This window comes from Macrobrachium nipponense, chromosome 9 (genome assembly GCF_015104395.2).
Source record: "Macrobrachium nipponense isolate FS-2020 chromosome 9, ASM1510439v2, whole genome shotgun sequence".
Lineage (NCBI taxonomy): Eukaryota > Metazoa > Arthropoda > Malacostraca > Decapoda > Palaemonidae > Macrobrachium > Macrobrachium nipponense.
The window spans coordinates 57,888,692-57,916,102 of NC_061110.1; the positions used below are offsets into that span (position 1 = coordinate 57,888,692).

At 41.2% G+C, this 27,411-nt stretch overlaps 1 protein-coding gene across 8 annotated transcripts in view; it reads left to right on the forward strand.

The window, feature by feature from the left end:
- The window catches only part of LOC135217861 (1-phosphatidylinositol 4,5-bisphosphate phosphodiesterase delta-4-like), a 329,361-nt gene that overhangs the window by 146,912 nt on the left and 155,038 nt on the right, over positions 1 to 27,411 (forward strand). For 7 of the 8 annotated variants that reach the window (XM_064253878.1, XM_064253877.1, XM_064253874.1 and 4 more), the window contains 4 exons: positions 61 to 84; positions 3,352 to 3,450; positions 9,422 to 9,599; positions 19,531 to 19,660. In XM_064253878.1, the coding sequence (XP_064109948.1) occupies positions 61 to 84; positions 3,352 to 3,450; positions 9,422 to 9,599; positions 19,531 to 19,660 (431 nt within the window). The remainder of the gene's footprint in view (positions 1 to 60; positions 85 to 3,351; positions 3,451 to 9,421; positions 9,600 to 19,530; positions 19,661 to 27,411) is intronic. The other variant, XM_064253875.1, reaches the window with a different exon arrangement.

The window sequence follows — 27,411 nt, forward strand, 5'->3', positions numbered from 1 at the left end:
TTGAATAGAACTATTCAAATAAGTAATCTAATAACTTTTTGTGCTGCCCCTCTGGTGTAGGCAGCGATGGATCAGAAAACGCAGGTAATGCAACTTTGTCTCCTGATTAATGCTTGGGGTCTAGTATGACTAACCAAACTCTGTAGCTTGTAGCCTAGCTTTATTTGCCTTTCATAGTGGGTGAGCATTTTCTGACAATGCCAGATGTTCTTGGAAGATTTCAGTTTTTATCTGCTGCACACAGTACGTAACTGCAGTGTATTTGCATGCATAAAATGGCTTTGGATTTCTGAACTTTATTTAGCTCTGAAGGTGTTGAGTGAAAATCAGGGATGGATTATCATGGAATTTGTTTTAAACCTGTTTCAGAGAAAAAGAGGATGGGCAGATTTAAGGGACAGCTTTTCAATACAAGTTTCTTACTGAAGGGTATTCTTCAGTTGCATGTTATTTTTTTCTTTTCTTATTAATGGTAGGTGGAATATTTTTTGGAGCTGTAACAGCATTGAAATTATTGGAACTGCATGAACATCTTTTAAAAAGTTGAATGGAACATTGTTAAAATAAGTATTAAAATGGGTAGAACAGTGTAGATCCTGTAGTTTAAATATAACGTCATTGGTGATAAAGATGCTAGTGAGTTCACAAAAATTTGATCAAGATGGCAGTATGAGAAGATCCACAGTTATTTTGCATTAGTATAATTTTTAGATAGTTAAATTTATGATTTAAGTAATACGTATAGTCATTTTTTATGCTCATGTATTGCCCATGTGAAATGCTCTTCACTGAAGTTGTGTAGAAGTTAGATATAGTAGTTTTGCTTTTACGGTAGACCCTCTATTCGCGAGGGATGGGTACCAGACCCCCCTGCGAATAGCTAAAATCCACAAGTACTTAAATGCCTAGAACTGCCTATTTTGATAGTTAAAACACAAAAAATCCTCTAAAAATGCTTATACCTGAGTTTTTTAATAGTTTGATCACAAGAAGTGCTTTTAGTCACATAAATTATATGAAAGTGCCATAATTTGTGAATATTTCTCACTGGAAAATTACACGCATTGGGGAATTTTCCATGAATGATGAGTATATGCGGTCCATAGAAAAATCTGCGAATAGGCTAGTCCATGAATAGCAGGGCCAATACTTTGGCATGTAATTTTATATATACGTAGTTTATTTTTGTGATGGTAGTACAATATATTTGCTGCATCTTTAAACTTAATAGAATGTCACTTCTTCAATAATTATAAATTACTGTATACATTACTTTGTATGTAGACACTATAATTTTTGTTTAGTCTTTTATTACTCATTATTTATAAAAGTTTTGAAGTTTAAGAAGTACTAAAAGTTTCATTTTCTTGTCATCCAAAAATCATAAAGATTGAATAATAATGACTGAAAATAATGGTATACTATTATTAGCATGGTGTTTAAGAAAATAAAAAAGAACATTTGAGCTTTATGAAGGTAAAGTGAAATAGAACTTGAGGAGCTTGCATAGCTTTTGAACTAGCAGAATATTGTTGCACTGTCTGTATTGATGATAATAATAATGTCCAAATAAATCAATTAGAAATCTGGTGATTTTGCATTATACAGTAGTAACTGGAAAAAAATAATCTTCAACATATTCAGTATCAAAGTGTAAGCAAGAAAACTATAAAGGAACACTTCCAGTATTCAATGCATTTTTACCAGTTTATGTAGGTATATACAGAACTGAAAAAGCATTCCATTTGGACTGAGACTCCAAAGAAAAATTTAGGACCCTTACAGAAGCTGTATAGGTGAAGGCCCCGCTTTAAGTTATAACATTAGTTAGCACTTCCTACCAGTAAAATATAATAAAGCTGTAGTATAAAAAATGTGAAAGAAAAACACATAGAAATGTGGCACAGGCAGTCAGTCACTGGTTTTTGGTGGGGTACTGATAAGCGAAAACCACCATTAACCGAAACTCAGTGATTTATGGCGCTTATGGCGCCGATAACACCAGTTAATGGCGCCTCTGTTAAGTATGTTATGGTGCCATAACTTTATTATTGGCGCCAATAACTGAAACGCAGCACGTTATGGCATCATGAATCGCTGATTTTATGCCGCTAGACAAGCACCATAAAACTGGATTGCCATTAACCAAGTCCGCCGATAGTCGGGGACTGCCTGTAATTATGTATAACAATCACTGTAAATAATTTCACGTCAAAGAGCAGGCAGTAAGAAATCATTTAACATGATTCTTTAGTCACACTTACCCATGTTTATGCCAGCATATTCTGTGCCTTAAAATAATAATATGAATCCTCTTGGCAAATCTCAAAACTGTCTTTTAGCCCTACCCCTGAGTAGAATTTTTGTACCATTACAGGAGATCATTATCGATATCTAACTGCTTAAAGGTACAGGGTGTATTAAAAATTTGTCGTAATTTAGCATCCATTTTGTAAATCTTTGCTATATTGTATGAACCAATATTAAGTGATAAATTAATGAACTTTGAAATGATGAAATATTGATTATCAAATATAAAGGGATTTTGTAACTGACGTTTTCTAGCAGAAGTGTTATCGGTATTTAAATTGCCATAAAATTTGGGGTATAAACTAAGAGTGGTGGTTCTTCAGAGAAGCTCATTCAGTATATTTTTAGATATAAGAAAATTTGTCATGTGAATAATCTTATTCAGTACTAATCATATTAAATAAGTGAAAATGCTTATTGAATTTTTCTAGTTTCATCCATCTTGTTTTATTTTTTAATGTACATTATTTTAAAATTTATAAAAATCTGAATGGGTTATGAAGATCTCTAAGTTGGCTTTTCTGACCTGGACCCATTAATAAGAAATTGTTAGTCACCTTTACAGAAGGTCTGTGACCTTTCTATTAATGGTATTTGCTATTTTAGAAGCTATTTGATAAATCATAAATTATGTAAGGTTTACAGCATTCTCCCATAAAAAGGATCTATGGCCTTGGCAAATCAATAAGATTTGTTAGATATGTCAGCCTGTTAGAAGATCAAGATTTGAAAACGAAAACACAAAGAAATGAAAGTATTACTTGCAATGCAAGGACAATTACTTATCTTCACCATTTAGATTAATATAAAAATGGCCACTTATAATGTTTAATGTTATTTCTAGAAATAATTGTAGTTTAGTTTGTAGGATGATGATGATGCACTCTTTGCTTCAACTAACCATTTGCAGAATATTTTGAGGTTATAGGAAAGATTATTAACATTGAACCGACTGACAGATAATGATCAATTTCTTATTATTTTTTATTTATGAATATTTAATAAAGTGTCTTAATTAATAAAATTTTCTTATTTCTCCAGTACCTCTCGTAGATATCACAGAAGTGCGTGAAGGATGGAAAACTGACACTTTTAATAAAGTCAGCACCCACTCAGAGAAAATCAAAGAGAAAGGAGCTGGTAAGATATGAACAATTTAATTAGAGGGAGACATCAGGATTTAATAAAAAATAAAACATGTTCTGAAGTGATCATCATGATAAATGTAAAACATTAGGGAGACAAAACGTCATAGCTATTCATTTTGAATCCATTATCATCAATAACCTTAATTCCATGCAAATGACTCTCCATTCACACCAACTTGTTTTTAAATCCTGATAGACAAAGGCCTCTCTGCACAATGCCTGACTACCTCCCAACATACTCCAGACAACAATAAATTGAAGTTCATTAGGGAGAATGTTAACTTGTGGAGTTCATCAATGCAAAATAAAGAGAGCGCTGAAGTGATATTAACAAGATTATGAATAGGTCATACGGGACTAACCCACAAGTATTTAATGATGACTCTACATGGGGAAATTCCTATTTAGACCATAAATCATTATCAGAAATAGTATCAGAATCAGACCTTTTTGCATTACATAGAGTTTTGATATTTTTATGAAAGATTGATTTGATCAATAAAATTTAACATACGTAGTATACTACTTTATTGAAATAGTTGACTTTCGTCGTTTTTATCTAATTCAGTTTTTTATAAGATTGATTCATATTTTTTTTTTTTATATCATTTATCACATAATCATCTCCATTTATCATTAACTTATTATAATTCTTTAACTAACATTCCATCTCATCCACTCTATAGATATGCAATTTATCTGTGTATTTATTTTAATAATTTCCTCCTGAACGTTCTCAGGCCAGCACTGTAAGAGTCATTGAGCTGGTAAATCATAATTTTTATAATAATAACCCAAATAACAAATCATTAGAAACTCACTGTAGCACCATGCACCATCCCTCTCCTATCTTCTAAGATGGGTAATGATGAAGACCTTCTCTGTCAAGTGAGGGATATTAGTCTTACCTACAGAGGACTAAGCTTTATTCCTCTGTAGAGCAAAAGGAAAAGCAATTCTCTAAAAACATAATTTGTTTTATTTCTCTGAAGAGCAAATGGAAAAGCAAATCACTAAATGCATAGTCTCCTGTTGGCTAGGGCAAGTTATTTGAGAGTCTAGAGTAATGTGACAGATGACAGAATAAGTAAGAGAGTGAATCTGTATTTTCTGTTGCCTTCAAACATAAATTGAGGGGAGTCTATCTTTACTACTGTTTGTGTAAGGCAACTCTCAGAATTGATTGGATTTGAATTAACTGGGACCAGTTATTGTGTGTAGCCTTTGGGTATTCTGGAGGATGATGGGACCCCTTCATCTTCAACTTCATATCTCATCTTCATCTTTCACTCATGGTACATATACCGCAAAACTGATAGGGTACAAGTACTAATGATTTACATTTTTTGGGATGTAATTGCTTCTGTACTGAAAAATGATTGATCTAATTGACCTGCACATTACATCAACTAAGGTGATAATTGAAACAATGTGTGAAAGAGTCTAGTGGATAAGTGTGTTATTGTGTGCAAATTACTTTGAACTATAAGAAAAATTATAATTTAAGAAAAATTATAAAGAGAGGTATGTTTATCTTACATAAATAGTATGTATTTTTATTGGAAAAATGCTTGCACTGGGTCAATCAATAAAATTCAAGTAAGTTTACAACCTCTCTTAATTTTAAATTATTTTCAGAAAATTTTAAGCTAAAAAATTATGTGTCCAGGAACTTGGAGAAAAAGTATGAATTGTTCATACACAAAACAACCTTCGGTCTTAACTTTAGGATAAATCTTCTGGCACCAGCTGGAAACTGGTTAAAAACAATCAAATTGTATATGCAAGAGATCTGTGGCATCTGGCATCAGATAAATAGCTGAGGTGAAGGCGAGTCTGAGACCGTGCTTGAATTTTGTGACATAGTATTTAGTCTTTCCTCAAGCACCTTGGAGAGTGGATGTTCACTTTTGCTCTCTTCCTCCCAAGCTTGTTTGTGTCCTAAGCTCGTGATTTCTTTCTGCTTGTATCATGGATTCCTCCAACCAGCCTAAGAAGTCCCATTAGCGTCAACATATATGTCCTGGACTTCCAGGGTTACTGTGTCTGTCCTTCCTGACTTCCTCTAGGACAGACCCCCATGCAACTTGCAGTAGATGTCATTTCTGGCCTGTTGAGCAGTGGAAGAGCTTCTACAAGAAGGAGGAGCATAAGGAAGTCAGGGCTTCCAACTTGGGAAGGATTCCCTCGTCCCCTAATGGACATTTCTGCTTTCCCTTCTTCCAGGCCTATTCCTAAGGCTTTGACATCCATTGATTTTATGTATTAAATGCTGCTCTGTCTCTTGGTGGGGAATAGTGTTGCCTCTTCAGGGAGAGAGGAGGCAGTACTATCTTGTCCCTTTGTAAGCAAGTTTGTAATCTGAAATATTGATTTGGATATACTGAAACATTTGTGTTTATATGAAGAATATTTCAATAAGTTATATTTCTTTGTCGTCAGTGATACATATATTTATATGTACTCATAATGCACAGTAGGTTTAAGTATGGAGTTTTTCTCCCTTCATATCTTTGTTGTTATTTCTCAAACACCTTCTATGTGCATGTAAATTTTTTTTTTTTTTTTTTCAGACATATTTTGTTTCAAACTACACAATTTCTGGGAACATGGTAATGTTTTAGTCTTTCAGGTTTTGTGTGGGTTGAGACATTCTAGACATTACTGGTTCATGTTGCAGCTAAGGGTTTCATGCAAGGATTCATCTTACTTAACATAGCAAGATTTCCTCCACTTCCTTAACATGAATATTAATGGTGGAAGTTCTACGACGGTGTTGGTCCCTACTATTTGCTCAGGACCAGTCAATTTTCCGTCATGTCTCTTTCTCATTTTTTTTGCGGGGGTGTTGCAAATTGTATGGCTCACTCCCTTCCCTTAGATACAAATATGTTTCTTATCCTTCTCTTAGGGTGCGAGGTTTCTTCCCTTCCTGAGAGGGAAGGCTTATTGTTTGTCTCTTTTCAGGCCCTACATTTCAGACCTTGTTTTCCCTCTGGACTTCCCCCGCCTTCTTGCGCAACAGTTGTCAGCTCTGCTGCTCGCCTTGAAGTCGGACTGTGGCATGTTCCACGCAGATCCTGGGAGCCCCTCCACAGTCTCTTCGCTCTTCCAGTGTTGCCACTTCACATATTGGTGCACCTTGTCCATCCAACTCGTTGGTTCTGTGGTGGGAGTTTGGAACCCAGTCAGGTCTGACAGTAGTGTATTCCTGTCAGAGCTTGGGAGCACCATCTATGCAGTGTCTGTTTAGGAGTTGTTCCCCTCCTGAGTCGGTGGGGGCAATCCCATTTTCTCCTTCTTTTCCAGACTCGGATGCAACGTTTATGTTGTCATTCAGGGTACCAATTTTAGATGGACGGCTGCTCCAATGTAGCCTTTGTCTGCTTTTGTGGCATCTCGTCTCCCTTCCGATGTTTCATCATCCGATGTTCTTCATTTTGGTTCCTCTTTTGTCATATATTTGAACTAAACTTATCATCACTATTTTGTTTGAATATATGATTAAGCCCACTCTTACACATAGTAATTTCTGCTTTTGTAAGAGTTATCTGCTCCTGTGACATCACAGATGGTACTGTGACATCATGGCTAGATTTCATGATAACAGTTTTGATCAATCGACTCTGTGTTTCATGAGAACTACAACCTGTTTCCCGCTATCTCATACATTGTTTTTTTTTTTAGAATTCTTTGCTATTTCTTTACACGTACATGTACTGTGGTGAGGCCCTCCTTTTGTAGTAGAAGTGGAAGAAGAGAATAATTTCACTATCTTCATCTTCGCCTTCTTCTATTGGTGCTCTCCCTTGTCTACGAACTAGGGTTTGTTTTCCTGTCATGAGTTCCTCTCCAAGACCGAACCTCCAATCTGTTCAGGGTTCTCAACCTCTCTTCAAGCGTGAGTCTATCCTAATGTTAAGACCGAAGGTTTATTCCGCGTATTAACAAATCACAAAATTTTTATCATGTAATTTGTTTTTTCATAGCTAAGAAACCTGGGGTCTTAACATTGTCTGCCCACCTTTAGCCACCTCTCTTATGTCATTATCCCCACCAAATGCTGCCATCCAGAGCCCAAATGAACAACTTCCAAGTGGAACAACCCTCTCAAGAAAAGACTGGGTAACATTAACTAGTGCAAGGAATGGAGTGGGTAAGACTGGAAGCAACACCTATAAATGGGGACTCACACCCACTAGTGAGTGCCAGTGTGGCTATCCAGTACAATGTGAACTGGGACCCACCTGCACAGATCAAGACCTCTTGAACACCAATGAAGCGGCTAAACAATGGATCTAGTACTGGCGAAACAAGATATGATGATGATGATCCTGGGTTGGAAGAAAGATTAAATGCGTCACGCAGTTCAATTGTTGTCTCTGACCTGCTTCCACCTCAGCTACGTATCGGATGCCAGATGCCGTAGACCCCTTGCATATAAAATTTTTAAAATTGTTTTTAACCAGTTTTAAGCTGGTGCTAGAATACTTATCTTAACCCTTTAACGCCGATTGGACGTACTAAACGTCGATATAAATTGTCTGTTGGGTGCCGATTGGAATAGTACGTCGATATAAAATTTTTTTTTTTTAAATTCACGGAAAAATAGTTATAGGCCTACTAGGCAAAAACTTTTGAATCACCCGCCTTGGGGGATGCTGGGAGCTCACGGATCAAGGCGTTGTTTTGTTTACAATCGTTACCTAGGCGCGCAAGTGCGAATTTCTTTCTTTTCACACTAAAAAGTACCAGCGACACATCTCAGAAATTATTTCGTCACTGACATAATTTTTGCACCATTTTATATAAGCCATTACATGGAGTATTATATATGAAAATGTGCACAATTTCCTGTAGAATACAACTAAAAACAACTCATTGTTGTAGCTTTTATCAGTTTTGAAATATTTTCTTATAAATAACGATAAGGGCCAAAATTTCAACCTTCGGTCAAATTTGACTCTACTGAAATGGTCGAAAAACGCAATTGTAAGCTAAAACTCTTATATTCTAGTAATATTCAATCATTTACCTTCATTTTGCAACAAATTGGAAGTCTCTAGCACAATATTTTGATTTATGGTGAATTTATAAAAAAATCTTTTTCCTTACGTCCGCGTGGTAACTTCCAAAAAAATCATAAATTTTTTCGTCCGATTGTCATAATGTTTGCACCATTTTAAATTAGCTGTTACATAAAGTTTTATATATGAAAATGTGCGCAATTTCATGTAGAATACAACGAAAAACAACCTATGGTTGTAGCTTTTATCAGTTTTGAAATATTTTCATATAAATAACGATAAATATAAAAAATTCGACCTTCGGTCAACTTTAATTCGACCGAAATGGTCGAAAACTGCAATTGTAAGCTGCAACACTTACAGTCTAGTAATATTCAATCAATTACCTTAATTTTGCAACAAACGGAAGTCTCTAGCACAATATTTTGATTTATGGTGAATTTTTGAAAACTGCTTTTTTTTTACGTACGCGCGTTACAAATTCATGCATCATTTTGTGATCATATTTTCTCTGTGTTGCCTTGATCGTTTTACAATGTGTTATACTCCAAAATAACAGCAATTTAGTGTACAATAAAACAACATCAAATTAACTCGTTAGCTTTAACTGTTTTGCTCACAGTGCGATTTGTATACAATTATATTTGAATTTTTTTTTTGCGGTGTTATATATCCCAATATTTATATATGATAATTATATTTTTTTCATTCGAGCGCCGCCAGCATATGGGAGACGATTTTTAAAATACTGCTTCGGCGTTTAAGGGTTAATGCTAAGACCTCAGGTTTGTTAACTAAGAAATATACAAATTAATTAAATTTTCACTTTGTTTTATAATTTTCTCTGATTCTAGGTTAAGTAATTATTATTTTATGGAACAACAGATTCATTGATAATATATTACAGAATACCTCTGATGAATAGTTATTTTACAGCCACTGATGAACCTTTATTAGAAGAAAACAAATGTTTCTCTGTTATTCATGGCCCTGGTGGACGAGAAACCCTGGATCTTGTTGCTTCATCAGAGGAAGAAAGGGATGCTTGGGTCACAGGACTTGCTCACCTTATACAGTCTGTGAAATCACTCTATGAGGAAAAGCAGTATGATGTGTGAGTACAATTTATACTTTGTTTGATAAACAAGTAATTAATTAGTTAGGTGGAAATTCTTTGATAAGCCTTACACCCTTACTTGTCTTCTCTTTTCAATAGTCTTCAGATCTAAAAGACATTTCTATATAAAAGGAATTCAGACATTAGGGTGGCTAAAAGATCTGAGTTTAATGCATGTCATTAATTGGTATTTGTATGTTGAGAATATAATACGTATGTATAATTCTTTGTCACTAATTGCACTTATTTATCATTTGTTCATATGCGAACAAACCTTCGGTCTTAGCAATAGGATAATTTCTAGCGCCTAGCTGGATCCAGTTAAAACGCAGATGAAAGCAAGGAATCTTGTGATATCTGGCAACACATGCTTAAATCAGGTGAAGAGTGGTCAAAGACCACACACCTACGCCACCACATCAGTCTTTTTCTTAACCGTCTGGGCGGGAGTTATGGTTGACCTCTCTTGGCGTCTACCCGGTTCATTGCCCGTTTCATAATTCTCTTTTATTCCAGAGTCAGAGGTGTCCAAGATGGCGGCAATTTGGAAGATGCTTGGGCTAGGTGGTCCCCCGTCCTTGGAGGGGTTGCTGGCACACTTTATGGAGGCTCGCTAGCCCCCTCCTCATGCTGGCCAGGCCCTCCCCCCTCCTCCCGGCCTCATCTTCGTGGGTAGCTGAGGTCAGCCATCTTGTAATGCTCTGACAGTAACTGTTGCCGCTTCTTCAAGTTGGAGGGAAGCTGTGGCGTCAGCCCCGTTAATGACATCACAGGATCAGTCATTTTGTATTCCTTCGCCAGTGGCGTCTGCTTCCCCTTCAGACCAAGGGGAAGCTACGACATCATCACCACTTGTGACGTCACTTCCATCGATGACGTCACTCCCAATCGTCGTCTCTGCACTGCCTCTCTCAGCTGTGACGTCATCTCTGCTGCCCAGTTCGCTGCATCTCCCTTCCATGTCATTGGAGCCTTCTCTTGCCGATCTGTCTGAGGCTTTATGTCAGGTGGTGCCTAAGAGCTGGGCGGACTGGAAGGAAATGTGTTGCATCGTCTCCGCCTCCTGCGAAGAGATCACGTAAGGAACCAGTGCTGTCTTCCTCTCCTTCTTCCCCCTCTACACCACGTCGGCGTATCAAGCGTTGGAAGGCTAAGGACTTTGCTCTTTCTTCACCTACGAGGGAGGAACAACGCGGCCATGTTCTCGAGAGTGTTGGTGTTTCGGAGAGTGTTAGTGTATCTTCCCTTGTGCAATCTGCAGAGGCTGCTTCGTCCTCTGCATCAAATCGCGAGCATGTTGCAACCTCCCCTGTCCGTGCCCATTGTGAGCGTGTTGCAACCTCCCCTTTTCGTGCACATGATCCAAGCACTCCTACTTCTCCAGGGCCTATTCGTCACCGCAATGATCTCAAGGCGCCCATCAAGAGGTTGAAGGTGGTGAGTGCAGAGTTGGAGCAGCAGAAGTGTTTGCCTGCCCCTCTCCTTGGTGCTTCCAGGAGCTCGACTCTGGGGGATTCCCCTTCGATCTCAAGTGTTCGGGATTCCTCTCCAACTCACGTTCGTACGTCTACCACACCCTTGACTGTTCACGGACATGTCAAAGAGTCATCTAATGTAGGAGTGCGTAGTGATGTTCCTAGTGTTGTAGTGGGTTCATCGCTGGAGCCGGCGCGTGTACCCAGCCCAGACAGGTTAGTTAGTGTTTCGGGCTGTTTGGCTGCTGATCCTTCTGTTAATATTATGAGGAAGGTGCCTTAGAGGAGCCTACACATCCTTCTCGTCGTTGGTCTCCGTTGCCAGAGCAGGAGGAGTGAGACACGGAAGAGTTTTTGTCTTCCTTTTCAGAAGTTGTCGATCTCATTCGTGGGTTCAACAATTTGGAAAGTAGGACTCAGGCTTGGTTGTCTTACACTCCTTTTTGCTTGGAGGCCTTGGTGGGAGCTATGCAGGATCCCAAATCATCTTTTCAGCTTCCCTTATAGGGGCATGTCCAGTTGGTCTTGCATAAGGTTAACGCCTCTGTTTCAGACCGGGACGGTTCGCTTCACTCTAGGGGCTCTGCCAAGCTACTACCCCCGCCTCTCACGAGACATAAGAAGTACTATGCTACAAACTCTGCGTTTTTTATTTCGCGTCATCTTAACCCGGATGTCATTTGCTTGAAGCCGGGATTGACTTTGGAGCAGGTGAGGTTGGTGGCTCTGTCCTTGTCTCCACAGGATGCCTCAGTGTTGGAATCTATGGCAGCCTCCATGTTGCAGATGGTTTCTTGGCTGGACTTCTGATCTATGGTCATTGCCTAGATAGCTTCTGACAGGTCCCAAGAAGAGTTGGTGAGTGCATCCTCTCTTGCTTGTCTGTTGCAGTCCGGAGGCAAGGTATTTTTGTATATGGCTCACCTCAGTGTTAATGTATGGGCTAACCTTCTCCTGATGAGAAGAGACACGGCTTTATCTAGGATGGAGAGACCAGTTGACACAGAGTCCTTGCTAGCATTGAGAAATGGGGATTTGTTGGAGTCCCAATTTTTGTTTCCTCGGACCGAGCTGGAAAATGCGATAGACCGGCGCCAGGCTGACACCAAAGACAGACTGGTGAACCAGACTGGTGCACCAGGCCGTGTCTAAGTCGGAGACGTCTGGCTCCTCCTCCTCCCCCTGTCCAGCAGCAGTCAAGAAGATCGTCACCTGGTAGGCCGTCGAGGAGTTTGATTTTGGCAGGGCCTTCCCGTTCGATTCAGCCTAGGTCAGAGGACCAACGTCTCTTTCGCTCTCGTTCCTTTAAACCAAGAAGGGGCCCAATGGGGCAGAGGTAAAGGTGGCCGTCGGCAGGTCAGGCGCCTCTCCCTCTCCTGTGCCACTGGTGGGGGGTTGCCTGGCGGGCCATTGGGCCAAGTGGCAGAGTTATGGGGCATAGAAGTGGGTGGTAGATGTCCTTCAGGTGGGGTACCTACTGCCATTCGACTTCTCTCCTCCTCTGTCGGAGAAGCCGCAGCTCAGGAAGGCATATCCTCCAGATTCTCTGAAGTTCTTGGCTCTTCGGGAGGAAGTGCAGAAGATGCTGGACAAGGATGCGATAGAGGAAGTGGTGTGTCTGTCTCCGGGGTTTTACAGTCACATCTTGGTGCCCAAGGCGTCGGGAGGTTGGAGACCTGTGATCGACTTATCCATCTTGAATCACTTCATCAGGAAGACACGGTTCAAGATGGAGACACCACGTTCAGTGTTGGCAGCAGTGAGGAAAGGCGACTTCATGCTGTCAATAGACTTAAGGGATGCATACTTCCAAATCCCTATTCATCCGACGTTCAGAAAATTCCTTCGCTTCTCTCTTGGGGACAGGGTCTTCGAGTTCAAAGTCTTAGGCTTCGGGCTGACAACGGCCCCTCAAGTGTTCACAAGGGTCTTCTCTCTCGGGTCAAGTTGGGCCCATGCTCAGGGGATCCGTTTGCTGAGGTACCTCGACGATTGGTTGGTCTTGGCAGTTTCCAGGGAAAAACTGCTGCAGGAAGGGATCGTCTACTTCGGTTCTGTCTGGAACTGAGCATCGTAGTCAACCAGGAAAAGTCGAACCTCCTACCCAGTCAAAGGATTCTCTACCTGGGCATGGTCATCGATGCAACAGTTGCAAAAGTTTTTCCGTCGGATCAGAGATTGGAGAAGTTGCGAGTGGTAGCGCGTGACTTCCTGTCAGAACCACATCAGTCAGCTCATCAGTGGCAGGTTCTTCTGGGAGTGTTGTCTTCCATGGAGAAGCTGGTCCCTCATGGGCATCTTCATCTTCGGTCTCTGCAATGGAGAATTCTGGTCTCCGGTGGGGGACTCACTCCTGTTGAAGGTTCCTCTGTCTCTGGAAGTGAGAGAACCTTCGTTGGTGGTTGGACAACCAGAATCTTTCGAAGGGTGTCCCTCTGCATTCTCTTCCACTGGACTTCCTTCTGTTCTCAGACGCCTTCCTCGCAGGTTGGGGGGCTCAGTTAGGCGGCCTCTTTGCATCAGGCAAGTGGAGTGTGAAGGACAAACAGCAACATATCAACATCTTGGAGTTGAAGGCAGCCTTCCTGGGTCTGGAGTTTCGGGAGAAGGTGAGGGTCAATCTGTCATTCTCATGTCGGACAACACCATGGTGGTAGCCTATGTGAACAAGCAGGGAGGCCTGGTTTCACGTCAACTTTATGCCTTGACCGTCAAGGTTCACCAGTGGGCAGTCAGCAGTTTGGTAGAGCTCTCAGCCAGGTATATCCCAGGCAAACGGAATGTGGTCACAAACAAACTCAGTTGTCGGGATCAGATCCTAGGAACATCCCTTCGTCAAGTGGTAGCAGACAAGCTCTTCCAGGTTTGGGGGTGACCCATGCTGGACCTTTTTGCAACTCGCCTCAACAGGAAGCTGGAGATATTCTGTTCAGTGGTCCCAGATCCTTTAGCATTAGCAGAGGATGCATTCCAACATCCCTGGGACAACCTGGAGGTGTATGCCTTCCCTTCGTTTTGTTTGATGTCAAGTTCTGAACAGACTAATGAGTTTACAGGGTCTCAGGATGACTCTGGTATCCCCTCTGTGGCCTCAGGCGGAATGGTTCCCAGATCTGCTGTCGTTGTCAGAGGTTCTGAGGGAAATTCCCTCTTGGCGTCATCTGTGTCAGCAGCATGCAGAAAGGTTCCACCAGTCAATAGAATCCCTGTCTCTTCATGGTTGGAGACTATCAAGTATCTCCTCCAAGCCAGGGGCTTTTCTCAGAGAACAGCAGGGTATATGTCCAGCAGTCTCAGAAAGTCGACCTCTGCAGTTTACCAAGGCAAATGGGCGATCTACTGTGATTGGTATTTTTCTCCACTCGCAACCTCTATTCAGTGAATAGCAGACTTTTTAACCTTCCTCAGAGACGAGAAACATTTGTTCTTTTCTGCCATTAGAGGCTACAGGGCAGCCCTGAGTTTGGTGTTACACCTTAAAGGTATCGACGTCTCATCGTCCTGGGGTTTGAGCAGTCGAGTTCTAGGGAGCTCAAGCCTCTGACTTGGGATGTTTCCTTGGTTCTCAACAGCTTCACTAAGAGTCCATATGAACCTTTGTGTCGCTCATCTTACAGGAACTTGATGCTCGAGACAGTTTACCCTCTGGCCTTGGCATCTTCCAAGAGGGTAGGAGAGCTCCACAGTCTGAGCTATGATGTGAAGCACACCAGGGGTTGGGGGTCGGTGTCCTTCAAATTTGTCCCGGAATATGTGGCCAAGACCCAAAATCCCTCTGTGCACGATGACAGGTTCACTTCGTTTTCCATTCCATCACTGAATGACTTCGTGGGTGGTGATGCTCAAGAGCTTTTGTTGTGCCTTGTCCAGGCCCTGCGTTGCTATCTTAAAAGGACTCGGCACCTTAGACCAGGCTGCCGCAGACTTTTTGTTAGCACAGGCCGTACAAAGAAAGAGGTATCTAAGAATACTATCTTTTATGGGATATGGGAAGCCATCAGACAGGCATACTTGGCTCTTAATGATTCCACCACCACGTCTGTGCAGGCTAGAGCACATGACTATAGGGGTATTGGTCCCTCTCTGGCTTTCAAAAAGAACTTTGCTGTACATAGAGTGCTGAGCGCTGGTACTTGATTATGCCAGTCCATGTTCACCTCTTTCTATCTTAATGATATTGCCCACAGATCTATGGACATGTTTTCCCTGGGTCCTGTGGTGGCTGCCCAACAGGTTGTGTAACTCATAGTTGCCCTAACAGGGCACTTTTGTATCTTACCTAAGATGATTGTGTGGATGAGAGAATGAATGAGTTGGGTGGTCTCCTTCTTTCTTTTGTACCTTACCTTTCCTTCTTCCTTCGGACGGGTTAAGGAATAGACATGTCATTCGCTGGACTGGTCTGATACAGGTTAGTAAGGTAGTCATACTGATAGTGTGGTTGCTTAATATACAAATATCAAACCCTCTATTTGGTAGCACATGCTCCACTCCTTGGCAAGGAGGAGTTGGGAGTAGTAACAAACTCTGGTGTATTGGTTTGCTATTGGACAGTCAAAGTTTCTCTTTATTTCCCTATACAATGATTCTCCCTTATACCATTGTACATCACTCAGGGTCTGAGTGGTTAGTTATCAATTTATCTAGCTTCTCAACGGGCTTCAGTCCCCCTCCAGAAGTCATTTCTTCTGGAGCTGAACTGGTGGGTAGGCCCCCAGCCAGTTTAGGATGTCTTGTACCTCCCTCCAAGTATGAGTCTATCCTATTGTTAAGACCGAAGGTTTATTCGTGTACGAACAAATGACAAATTTTTTAAGACCATTTTGTATTTTTCATAGCTACAAACCTGAGGTCTTAACATTATACTGCCCACCTCTAGCCGCCCCTTTGTTTGTTAAGACATCCTGAGTTGGGAAAGACTGATGCAGTGGCGTAGGTGGGTGGTCTTTGACCACTCTTCACCCGATTTACGCATTTGTTGCCAGATATCACAAGATTCCTTGCTTTCATCTGCATTTTAACCGGATCCAGCTAGGTGCTAGAAATTATCCTGTTGTTAAGACCTCAGGTTTGTAGCCATGAAAAATACAAATTGTCTTAGAAAATTTGTCATTTTATAGAGATTGTTTCATTTATGCATCAAAAATATAAAAAAATATAAAATAAAAATGCGCATTGTTAAATTATGGTAACATCATCAGTAGATCCAGTTTACATGTCTACTCTGTGCACTCGCACATTTAGCCTATAAAGCAATAAAAAAAATTCAGTGCATGTCTCTTTGACAGTTTCTATGCCTAGGTAATGATAAAAGGTTTCATGGCAAGACTTAGATGATGTATATGTACTTGTAACTGTGAGAAATATATATATTTTTTTTAACTTAGTTCATCAGCTGTCTGAATGTATGCTATGGAAAAGTGCATGGAACATTGTGCATGAGTATGGCATCAGCTGATAATTGGTCATATTGTGAGACTTGATGTATATGTGGATATACGTATTGATTTAAACTATATATACATTAATGTATTATGTATTGTAAAACTATAGCAACAGGCTATTATGTAAATAGCAATACAGGCAGTCCCCGGGTTACGACGGGGATTCCATTCTTGAGACGCGTCGTAAGTCGAAAATCGTCGTAAGCCGGAACATCGTCAAAAATCCTAAGAAAACCTTACTTTTAATGCTTTGGGTGCTATGAAAACTATGTAAACTGCATTCTTATGGCATTTTAATAAAAAACCTTCAAATATTGATTATTTTGCATTTTTGGTGTCATATTTCATCTGCCAGATGAGCGTTGTAGGCATTGTAATCCTGGAACATGCGTCGTAACCCTGGAACATGCGTCATAACCCTGGAAATAATGTCTGATGAATATAATTGAAAAGCGTCGTAACCAGAGACCGTCGTAACCCGGGGACTGCCTGTAATAATTTAAAATACTGAACAGTTCAGTGTACAGCAATCCTTTGATTATCCACAACAATAGAGCCAAGACCCTACCGAATAAAATCAAATAAAACTACATTGATGTATAGCAGCAACTCCTTACCCATACTCTTCCTACCTTGTCCACACCACATAACCGTAAACACTTAAATATTTTTATAAACAATAACCATTACCCTAAAAGCTGAAAACTGAGTGCAAGGGGCAGTTAGCTAGCTGGCATATTTTCCCATATTATGTATTTGTAACTAATATATACTGTATACTGTAAAAATACATTTAAAAACTAAGCAAAAATGTTTCTCTCTCTCTCTCTCTCTCTCTCTCTCTCTCTCTCTCTCTCTCTCTCTCTCTCTCTCTCTCTCTCTCTCTCTCTCTCATATGTAACAACTAACAATATGGTAGGTGTATTGTACCAACAGTACACTGCTTTCCTCGGTATTTCGTCATATGCTTTTAGATCTCACTGGGGATCAGCACCTTAAGGTGTTGAGATTGAAGGCCCTTCATCTCATTACCAGTCTCTCTGTGGAGTTTAGCCGCAGATCTAAATTTTATCTGCAGATTCTTTTGACCTTCTGGAATGAGTTCCATTGAATTATTTAAAATGAAACTTTCTTTTATTTAGCACTATCAGCAGTTGAAAGAGTAATTTATTGCAAGCACTCTTCTTAAAGCTTTTGTAAAGGGAATGCTATTTTATCTTTTTGTTTTAGAGCTGAGAATGATGTTAAGGCTATGTTTTTCAGAGAACTAAGAATTCCAATTTAACCTCCTTGGTGTGAAAGAAGAGGAAACACTTCTGTCCTGTTGGGGCAATTAAAACTTAGTTAGGTTAAGCCTGGAGGAGATAGTTTTCCTTTTGTTTTGTGATTTGGAAACCTAGAACATCTTTGTCAAAGGTTAATGCGAGAAAAGGTAAAGTTAACCTTTTGTTTTTTTATTTTAGGAAACATAGATGTCTTTGTCAAAGGTTAAGCCTGGAAGAGGCAAAATTAACCTTTTGTTTTGTCATTTTAGAAAACCTAGCTGTCTTTGTCAATGGTTAAGCTTAGAGGAGGTGGGCAAAGTAACTTTTTGTTTTGAAGTTATAGAAAACCTAGAATGTCTTTGTCAAAGATTAAGCCTGGAAGAGGCAAAGTTTACCTTTTGTTTTGTGTTTTTAGAAGCATAGAATGTCTCTGTCAAAGGAAACAAGGTCCTGTGATGTATTTGATTAGGCAAGTGCATGTGAACTAGCTCCATGCTTAGTTATCATTATGTGAGCAGCAATTGTAACTTCATTTAGTGTTATGAGAATTTGTCGCTTGAGGATAAGATTAATGCAGTGCAGTACAAGTCCAATTTGGTTTTGTCTGCTCACACCTTAAATATGCAGAATCATGTTTGAAAACACTAAAACCCTTAGTCCGCTACTAGTACTGGGTACTTATTTCCTGAACTGAAGAAAGAGGAATCCTTTAGGTTTTTTGTTTAAATCCCAGATTTTAATATCTTGGGAAGCATGAAGGGGCATATTTTGTCTAGGAGCATACCTTTACATCATAAAGGTATTTATTTTAAGTGACTGCTGTTTTATAGGGCTTTTGGACCCAGGCACAGGGGTCCCCTCATGGTGCTTCTGTTTCTCCATATGGCTGCTCCTCACTGCACACGTATGAGAGCCTTACTCCCAGGTTAGAATCCAGTTTCTGGTGGCAGTAAGATCCAGAAAGGATTCTAGATAGGGTAAAATTGTTTTGGGTTTCATGCAAGAAACCTCTAGCTCAATTGGCTGAACGGATTTTTGTCTAGCTGCACTAACCATCCTCTTCTTAATGTGGGAATCAGCTAACTTTAACAGTAGGTAAGCTTCATCCCAAATACACGTAATATAAATTTTCATAATAAAATTTATTATTTGGATACTTATCTACTTTAAAGTAGACCCCACCCAGCCTCCTCACAACTTAGTGTGCTGTCAAGGAGAATTCAGTCAAGAACTAAAACATTCAAATCACACCTGGTGAAGAACAGGTGAACTAGACAGTCAGCCAGGCAGCCATTTGATCTTTTGTTAGAATGCTGACTAACCTGATCATCGCAGAGATATAAGCTAACTTTAACAGTAGGTAAGTATCCAAATAATAAATTTTATTTTGAAAATTCATATTTTTGCATCGTTTGTTTTGTAGATCTTGGATTATAAAGTGTCACGATTCTTGGTTTCTCTTATTTTCGTTTCTTGTGTGAGTCGAAGATAACGTAATTGCTTTAGTATATGGTTGTTTTATATGAAATGAAGAGCTTAAGGCTAGACACATTGCGTCTCGGATTAGTCAAAGGTTTTTTACCCTTAACAGTAAGTATAAATCATTAATATACCATTACTTTCTAAGCTGCATTCTTTTATGATGTACGAATAATAATTTATGCATTTACAGAAGAACGAGTGATACAAATGTCCAAGTTTTGTTACTAGTATGTGTATTATTTAATGTTTAACCTTTCTCCAGGTGGTTAAGAGAACAGTTTAATGAAGCTGATAAGGACAATAATGGCTCCCTGAATTTCGATGAATGCAGTACGTTGCTGAAGCAGTTGAACATTAAGATGGATAAAAGTCATGCCAAAAAATTATTTAATGTAAGTCACCTAAAAATTTGCTTTGTTTCTTTGTTCTGTGAGAAATTTGCTTATCAGGATTTTGATGTTAATTTTTTATTTAACCAGATATTAACTTTTTCAAGCAAAAGCAATTGTCATCTGACCAGACAAATCTCAAAAGTTCCAAAAGGCCTCACAGTAGTGGTTAAGTATCCAGCAATGCGCAATAAAGGATGCTCTTTTTCCCTAACTTCTGTATTCAGGTCTTATTCTTCTATGTCTACGGAACTGGTGGTTCTGCAGTTGTATAGTAGGTTGGAAGGAAGAGACTCTTTATGAATCATGAATTTGCATCTTAAGAATTGTTTAACCCTTAATGGACGGATGCCCTCATGAGTAGGAGTGACAGGTTATCGGTGGTAGATGGATTCGCTTGTGGTGAGCATCAATATTATGTGTCATTGATTTGTGGGAATAGGGTGGGAAAGAGGTTCCATTACTTCTATAACCCATATATTCACCACTGGCAACTTTTAGACTGGCTCAGCTTAATGAAGTAGATGGCTCATGAGTTAGTTTTGATTTCAATTTCAATAGGCATGTTTTGTTTCTCTCCTTCCATGATGTTGTTTTATTTATTTGCTCATAAATATCCCCAGGGGTTGCTATTGGTTTGAGTTCTTATCTTTAATGATAGTATGTCAGACATAATTGTAATTTTGCAAAGAAAAGTACAAAGAAATATATTAGAAAACATATATAATCCAGAAAAGTTGCTGCAACTTCAATCTCAGTAAATTTACGTAAATATTATACTACAAGTTTGTTACTGATTTTAGTTCTTATCTATTATGATATTGTGTGAACTGTAATTATAATTTTACAAAATAAAACAATTTATTAGAAAAAGCATGCATAACTTGGTAAAATTTACGATTATCTTGTAAAAGAGGTCCCACAAGGTGTTGTAAATATAGTCATTTTCAACTTTTCATGGAAGGTAGGAAGATTTAGAATTTTTTTTCTCGCACCATGTGCATTTGCATATCTTCCTCTTTCCATTGCCTTTTTTCTTAAATTAGGCGATCTCAAAGTTTCCTCGGCCTGGGGTGCTGTATATGTTTTTTTTTAGCCTGGCTCTTAAGGGTTAAGAAAAAGGGATTTTGACGTAAGGAAAAATCTATTTCTGGGTGATTGGCTCGTCGTCGTTCCCAGCGAAAATAAATATCCTTTAATCTATTATTTCTAGGGTAAATGTACTAACACATACCAGAGAATAAATAAAATAAAGAAAAAAGGTCAGTAATAAACTGACTCGCGCCACCCCCAACCAAGGGAATGGGTGTCGGTATGAACACTAGGCGAGTGAGACCACTAACCACGAGCCAAATACCAATAGAAATCTCCCACAACAAAAACCCTCCATGAGGAGAGCCGACCCACAGAGTGAGCAGCTCGTACTACTACTACTCCATCCCATGCTGCCGACTGCTGCGCCTCTGGTGGCCACCTGAAGTTAGCAGACAATCTTGGGCGAAGGGATGGGTAGGGTGGGATTTCGCTGGCGACACGAGCCCAATCGCCCAGAATAGATTTTTCCTTACGTCAAAATCCCAAAATCTTTTCGGGCTCAGCTCGTGTCGCTGCGCGAAATCGTACCAGAGAAATAGCACAAGATTGTAAACAAAAGTAATAAAATAAATCAGAATAGGTCTCAATAAAAAATAAAGTAAATATAAAAAGAATATAATTGCTAAAAAGATACAAATACACAGTGATTACAAAATAAAAATATGCTTAAATTACCCTTAATTCTAAACTGTTTCTTAACATAAGGTAATTTACATATGTACAGAGGTAAATTGGCTTACATGTAACAAAATGGTATCTGTGTAAAGGCATGTATCAAAAATATAATAGCAATTAAAACAATCAAATGAACAAATTAATCAACAATGATAATATATAAGGAATGTATAGACTTAAGTATACAAAACCCGTAACCATTATAAATGAGATGTATCCCCTAGCATAAAAATAAGGGGGTAACATCCATGAGATCAATATCCATAATCATCTGTGAGTGTCCCTAGCAAAAAAAATAGGGCACCCACTACATCATCATAAGCAGCTAAGGCACAAGGTGAATGTAAATGAACACGGTAGGAATAGACGAACTGTTGGGTGAAGCAGGTAGAAAGGAGGACTGAATCTTCTACTACAAATTAACTAGAGTCAGGGGAAACTATGTTTCCCGCTGCTACTGCTGAAAATTTCAGAGCTTCCAAGGACTTAAGGTAATGACGTTTGAACACTGTCGGCGATTTCCATCCGGTATACTTTTTCAACTCATCGAAGTTCATGTGTTGGAAATAATTAATTGAGGTGGCTACTGCTCTGACATCATGTGCTTTTGGGAAAGAGTCAGGATTGGCTTGTTTAATAAAGTACAGGATTTGTTGCCTGATGCCTTTAATGGATAAAGTTCCACCTTTTTCCCTCTTAAAGAGGGGCCCCGATGAGGATGAGGAGGTCCTGGATAGAAAGGCTCGTAAGGTTGAAACTGGACAAAGGGATACATCTTGTGGAAGAGGTAGTACTTTCCAAGGTTCCCACCTCATCAAAGGATCTTCATTCTTTGCCAAAAAGCTACGTTCCGGAGAAAGTAGGACTTCCCCTGTGGGAAGGAATTGAATATGATCCGGATCTCTGGATCAAAGCCGACAGTTCTGAAATTCTTGCTCCTGAAGCCAGGCTTAATAAAAATAGGGTTTTCCTTAGGAGCATCATAAACGAGCATGTGTCATTATCGGTTTCGGAAGCCAGTTTTAGAACATCGTTTAAGAACCATGAAACTGACGTAGGCCTCACAGAAGGCCTAAGTCTAGCACATGCCTTAGGAATAGACGAGAAGTAGGTATCCGTCAAGTCTATGTTAAATCCAAATTGAAATATCTTTTTCAAGGCTGACTTGTTTGTCGTAATCGTGCTAGCTGCTAAACCTTTTTCAAATAAGGATCTGAAGAAGGATATAGCTGAATTAACTGTCATGATTCTGATATCTGACTCTCTCAGGAAGGTTGCTAACTTTTTGACAGCAGCATCATACTGCCTCAAAGTTGAATCCCTTTTATCGGATTCCAAGAAGAGAATATTCTGAGGGTCATATTCGCATCTCTTTTTTTTTTGCCGCAAACTTCATGAAATCCATAAAGTTAGGGTTTTGAGAATCCTGAGGAAGCGAACACAGTCTTCGTTTGTACTGACTGGGAGAGCTTGGGACTGGGGATCCGAAGAGGACGAAGGCCCAGTTCCAGAATTAGGGGATACCAATTGCTCTTCGGCCAGTCTGGGGCTACTGAGCCACTTGACCCTTGAATGTCCTGAGTTTGTTCAATACTTTCATAAGGAGATTCACTGGAGGGAAGACGTAAATCTTCTCCCAGTTGTTCCAGTCCAGAGCCAGGGCGTCCGTGGCGTAAGCCAGAGGGTCCAGGTTGGGGGCTACATAACACGGTAGTTTGTGGTTCGCTTGGGATGCGAAGAGATCCACCTGTAGCCCTGGGGACTCTTTGAAGGATCCATTGGAACGAACGTGGTTGTAAATAGTGACCATTCCGCTCTAGGGGTACTGATCGGGATAGGGCGTCTGCTATGACGTTTCTCACTCCAGCTATGTGAGTGGAGGAAAGATGCCAACTGAACTTGTCTGCCAGGGAGAAGATGGCTACCATGACGTGATTTAGATGACGTGACTTGGAGCCTCCTCTGTTTATACAATGTACTACCACTGCGCTGTCCAGGACTAGCTTTATGTGGGAGTACTTTGGTGGGTGTAACCTTTTTAGAGTCAAGAACACTGCCATTGCCTCCAGTACGTTTATATGGAACTGACGGAACTGGAGTGACCAAATCCCTTGAACCTTTTTGACCTGGGAATACCCTCCCCAGCCGCTTAAGGACGCGTCTGTGTGGATGGTGATCCCTGGTGGAGGGAACTGAAGGGGTACTGACACTGATAGATTCTTGACTTTTGCCCACGGCCGAAGCCGATTCTTTAGAATCAGAGGCACTGAGGATAGCTTGTCCCTGGACCTGACATTTGCTCGCGAGCGCCAGATCCTGGTTAGGTCTTTCAGTTTGGCTTTCATTAAGACGTTCGTTACTGATGCAAACTGGAGAGAGCCGAGGATCCTTTCCTGAGCTCTCCTTGATGCTAGTTTGTGACTTAGAAATTGCTTGACTGACTTCGCTATTTCTTTCCTTTTGGTAGATGGAATCGACAGAGTGTGGGAGGATAGATTCCATTGAATGCCTAGCCACTGAAAGTTTGACTCTGGAGTGAGTCTTGACTTGGACTTATTTATTTTCTTGCAATCCTAGAGATTCTAGGAAACTGGATCACTTTCAGTGTAGCCTTGTTGCATTCCTCGACTGATGGGGCCTAGATCAACCAATCGTCGAGATACGCCACTACCATAATCCCTTGCGATCTGAGTTGTTGCACTACCACTTCCGCTAGCTTCGTGAACACCCTGGTGCCACGTTGAGTCCGAATGGAACTACCTTGAAGGAGAATGTCTGGTCTCCTATCTTGAATCCCAGATACGGACGGAAGTGTCTTGCAATAGGGATATGATAGTAGGCGTCTGTAAGATCGATAGAGGTGGTGACGGCCCCACGGGGAAGTAAGGTCCGCACCTGTGAGATCGTGAGCATCTTGAACTTGTCGCAGCGGATGGCTAAGTTTAAGTCGGGACAAGTCTAAGATTACCCTTCTTTTTTGTGAGCCTTTCTTTGGCACGCTGAACAAGCGACCTTGAAATTTTAATCTCTTGACTCTCGCTATAGTCCTTTCTGAAGGAGGTCCTCTGCGTACTCTGTCAATTCTTTGGAAGGAAGTTGACGGAAAGGTCTGGCTGGAGGTGGTTCGTCAACCAGCTCCAACCCAGCCTTTTGACACTATGCTCTGAGCCCACTGGCTGAAGTTCCACCGGTGGCGAAAGGGAAACAGCCTCCCTCCTACCTGAAGTTCTTCATTGGTTCTGGTAACCGCCTCGGCCTCCTCTGAAGCGTGCTTTCCCCTATTAAAGGGGTCTCCCGATCCTCTGCCCCACGAAAGGGACCGCTTACCTTCTGCCTCCCTTACCCGAGCGGTCATACTTCTGAGAAGCTTGACTCTCGAAGGATTGATTGTAAGCTGGAGAGATGGCGTATGAGGTAGAGGGTTGAGGCTGAGGGATATCACATAATTGGCTGTGATTGACCCTTAGAAGTGGAAGGTTGGGCTGTCTGCACTAACGGCACTGCTGGAACTTGTTGAGGAAAGCGTGGTTGCTTCTTCTGGTAAGGTTGGAAACGCCTGGGTTTCCTCTGTCCCTTACCTTTAGGTGTCAGGTCTGCCTCCTCCTAGCCGTAAGGCCCCAACGGTCCTTAAGGCTCTGGTTCAACCTCGTAGCCTCTGCCTGGACTTCCTTAACCATAGCCTCTGGGAAGAGATCTGCGCCCCAGATGTTAGAGGAGAGTAACCTATTCGGCTCATGTCGAATGGTTGCCTCTAGCATGACAGGGCTTCTACAATTCGTTCTAGCAGTGGCAAACTCGAACATATCTGACTGCACCGTTTGAGTCAGGGCTTTGGTCATAAGCTTAAAAATTGGTTCTGATCCATAGGCCATGGTTGCTACCTCAGACATAGCCATAGAGTTGATTGATCTGGCTAGTCGTGATTTTGCGTCAAATTCAGCCTGAATAAGACTATCTGGGAGCTGGGGTAGCTTTTCACCAAACTGCTCCATAGCACAGTCCGGTTTGAGTTTGCCAGCTGAGAATGTATTCGGCAAGTCTTCCCACAATTCTCCAATTGAAGGGAGTAACGGAGATGTGGGATCTGCTTCTTTCAACTGAGGCATGGTTTCCCCCTTCTGGGCCGCTGAGATGGTCGACCTTGCTATCTTGGTTAGGACGGGAGCGGGGTACTCTCATCCATTGTGAAAATGGTAAAGGGACTTTTAAAGGTGGTTGTATCTTGGTGTTAGAACAATCCATGTCCTCTAAACATCTGAGCCATTCTCTCTGAGCCTGGTCTCGTGAATAGAGGACTGTCTCCTTTGGTACCCTATCGTCCCGAACCATAGCCGAAGGCGTGAGCCTTGCGTAGCCTATGAAGGAGGCTGTAGGCCTTCCGGGTAGAACTCGAAGTCCTCTATTCTTCGAGTTCCAAACTCCGGTATGGAGATGAGACCGTCCTGGAAGGGGGCGTATGACGCTACTCTCCATGGGTTGTTCATAGAGAAAGCAGGAAGTGAGTCATACGGAGGAAGCTGAGTTCCACTTGTGTTGGAAAGTGAGGGAGAGGCTAGAGGAGCTTCTCTTAGCCCGGCTATAATAGTATCTTGGGAAGTGATCCTATCCGACAGGCGAGAGGTCATTGTTCCATACTACTCTTTAGGGACCCAACTAGGTCGCCCACCTGTTGCAACAGGCCAGCATTGGAGTCCAAAGCCGGAGCTGCTGCGGAGGTGGAGGGGAGGCTCTGAATTGGAACCAATGGTAGCGGAACTGGTGATTCTGCCGGAGTGCGAGATCTCTCCTTGGATTTACTTTTTGAGGACTTAGAGCCGGAGCTAGAAGCTTTAGACCTGTCTGGGCCGGGATTGTGAGCCGGAGACTTACGTGAGGAAGAAGACGAGGACGTCTTCTTAGACGACGATGACGTCTTAGTCAAGGTCATCACTTTAGCCTTGACCTTAGGTCTAACCGAAGCCTCAGGAGGAGTATATAATTCATCACCCGTAAAGCCTTGGAGGATGGAGAGGTTGCAGGGGTAGAAGAAACAGTCACACCCAAGGGCGACCCTTGGGTGCCCACCTTACTTACCTCGACCAACAGGTCGTCTATACCTACCATCGGTTCAACATTAATATCCAGGGTTGCGACATCCGTGGAGATATCCTGGTCTTGTTCAGTTAAGGAGGCCGCCAGCTGTTGTTGGATGAAGGCGATAGTCGGGTCCGCCTCTACTGGGTCGACGTAACCTGTCGCCTTGCCTCCAGGGAAGATTAATAGTGCTAACCGCTTCTCGAGGAGTAGGGCTGACCCTTGGCGGCGTTCTTGCCAAAACCTCCGACCCAGGCCCGCAGGGTAGCCAGTGCGGTATCCCTTACTGCCGGAGCCTGTAAGAGAGGGCGTATTTTAGATTTAAGAATCACTTAAAACTAAAACTTAGAGTATAACTTAAACTAGATGCCTTAAGTTAAAGTAAATGATGAAAACTTAAGCACTAAAAAAAGAAGCGGAGCAGCTACTGGAGATGGAATACTTACCCCTTCCAAACGCTGGCTCACCAGATCGTACATATGGTACACGTCTCATGGTACCAGACCTGGATGTCCCCGTGCGGAGTCGCGCAATGGATCATGGGACCGGCAACTTCGTGTCCACATGGGGGTCCTGAAGTGTAGCGGAACATCCCGGATGCTCACAGTTGGTGGCCTGTAAGTGGGAAGACACATGAGTATCTTAAAAGGCATCACTTACAGACTAAAGGACAAAAGAACTCCGTTACATGCCGGAGCTCGGAAAAAAATTTGGGCATAACCCCTCCCTGCATTGCCTGAATAGGCTATAATCCCGGAGAGATCCGGTAAGATATGAAAGGGAGGGGGGATGGTTTAAGGTACTTAAGATAAACTTATAGATAACTTAAACCTAACACAGCGAAACCGGACTAGGTCCAGTGTGAAAGCGGAGTGTAGTAACTCAGCAATACTTGGTAAGGTTAGTAGTGA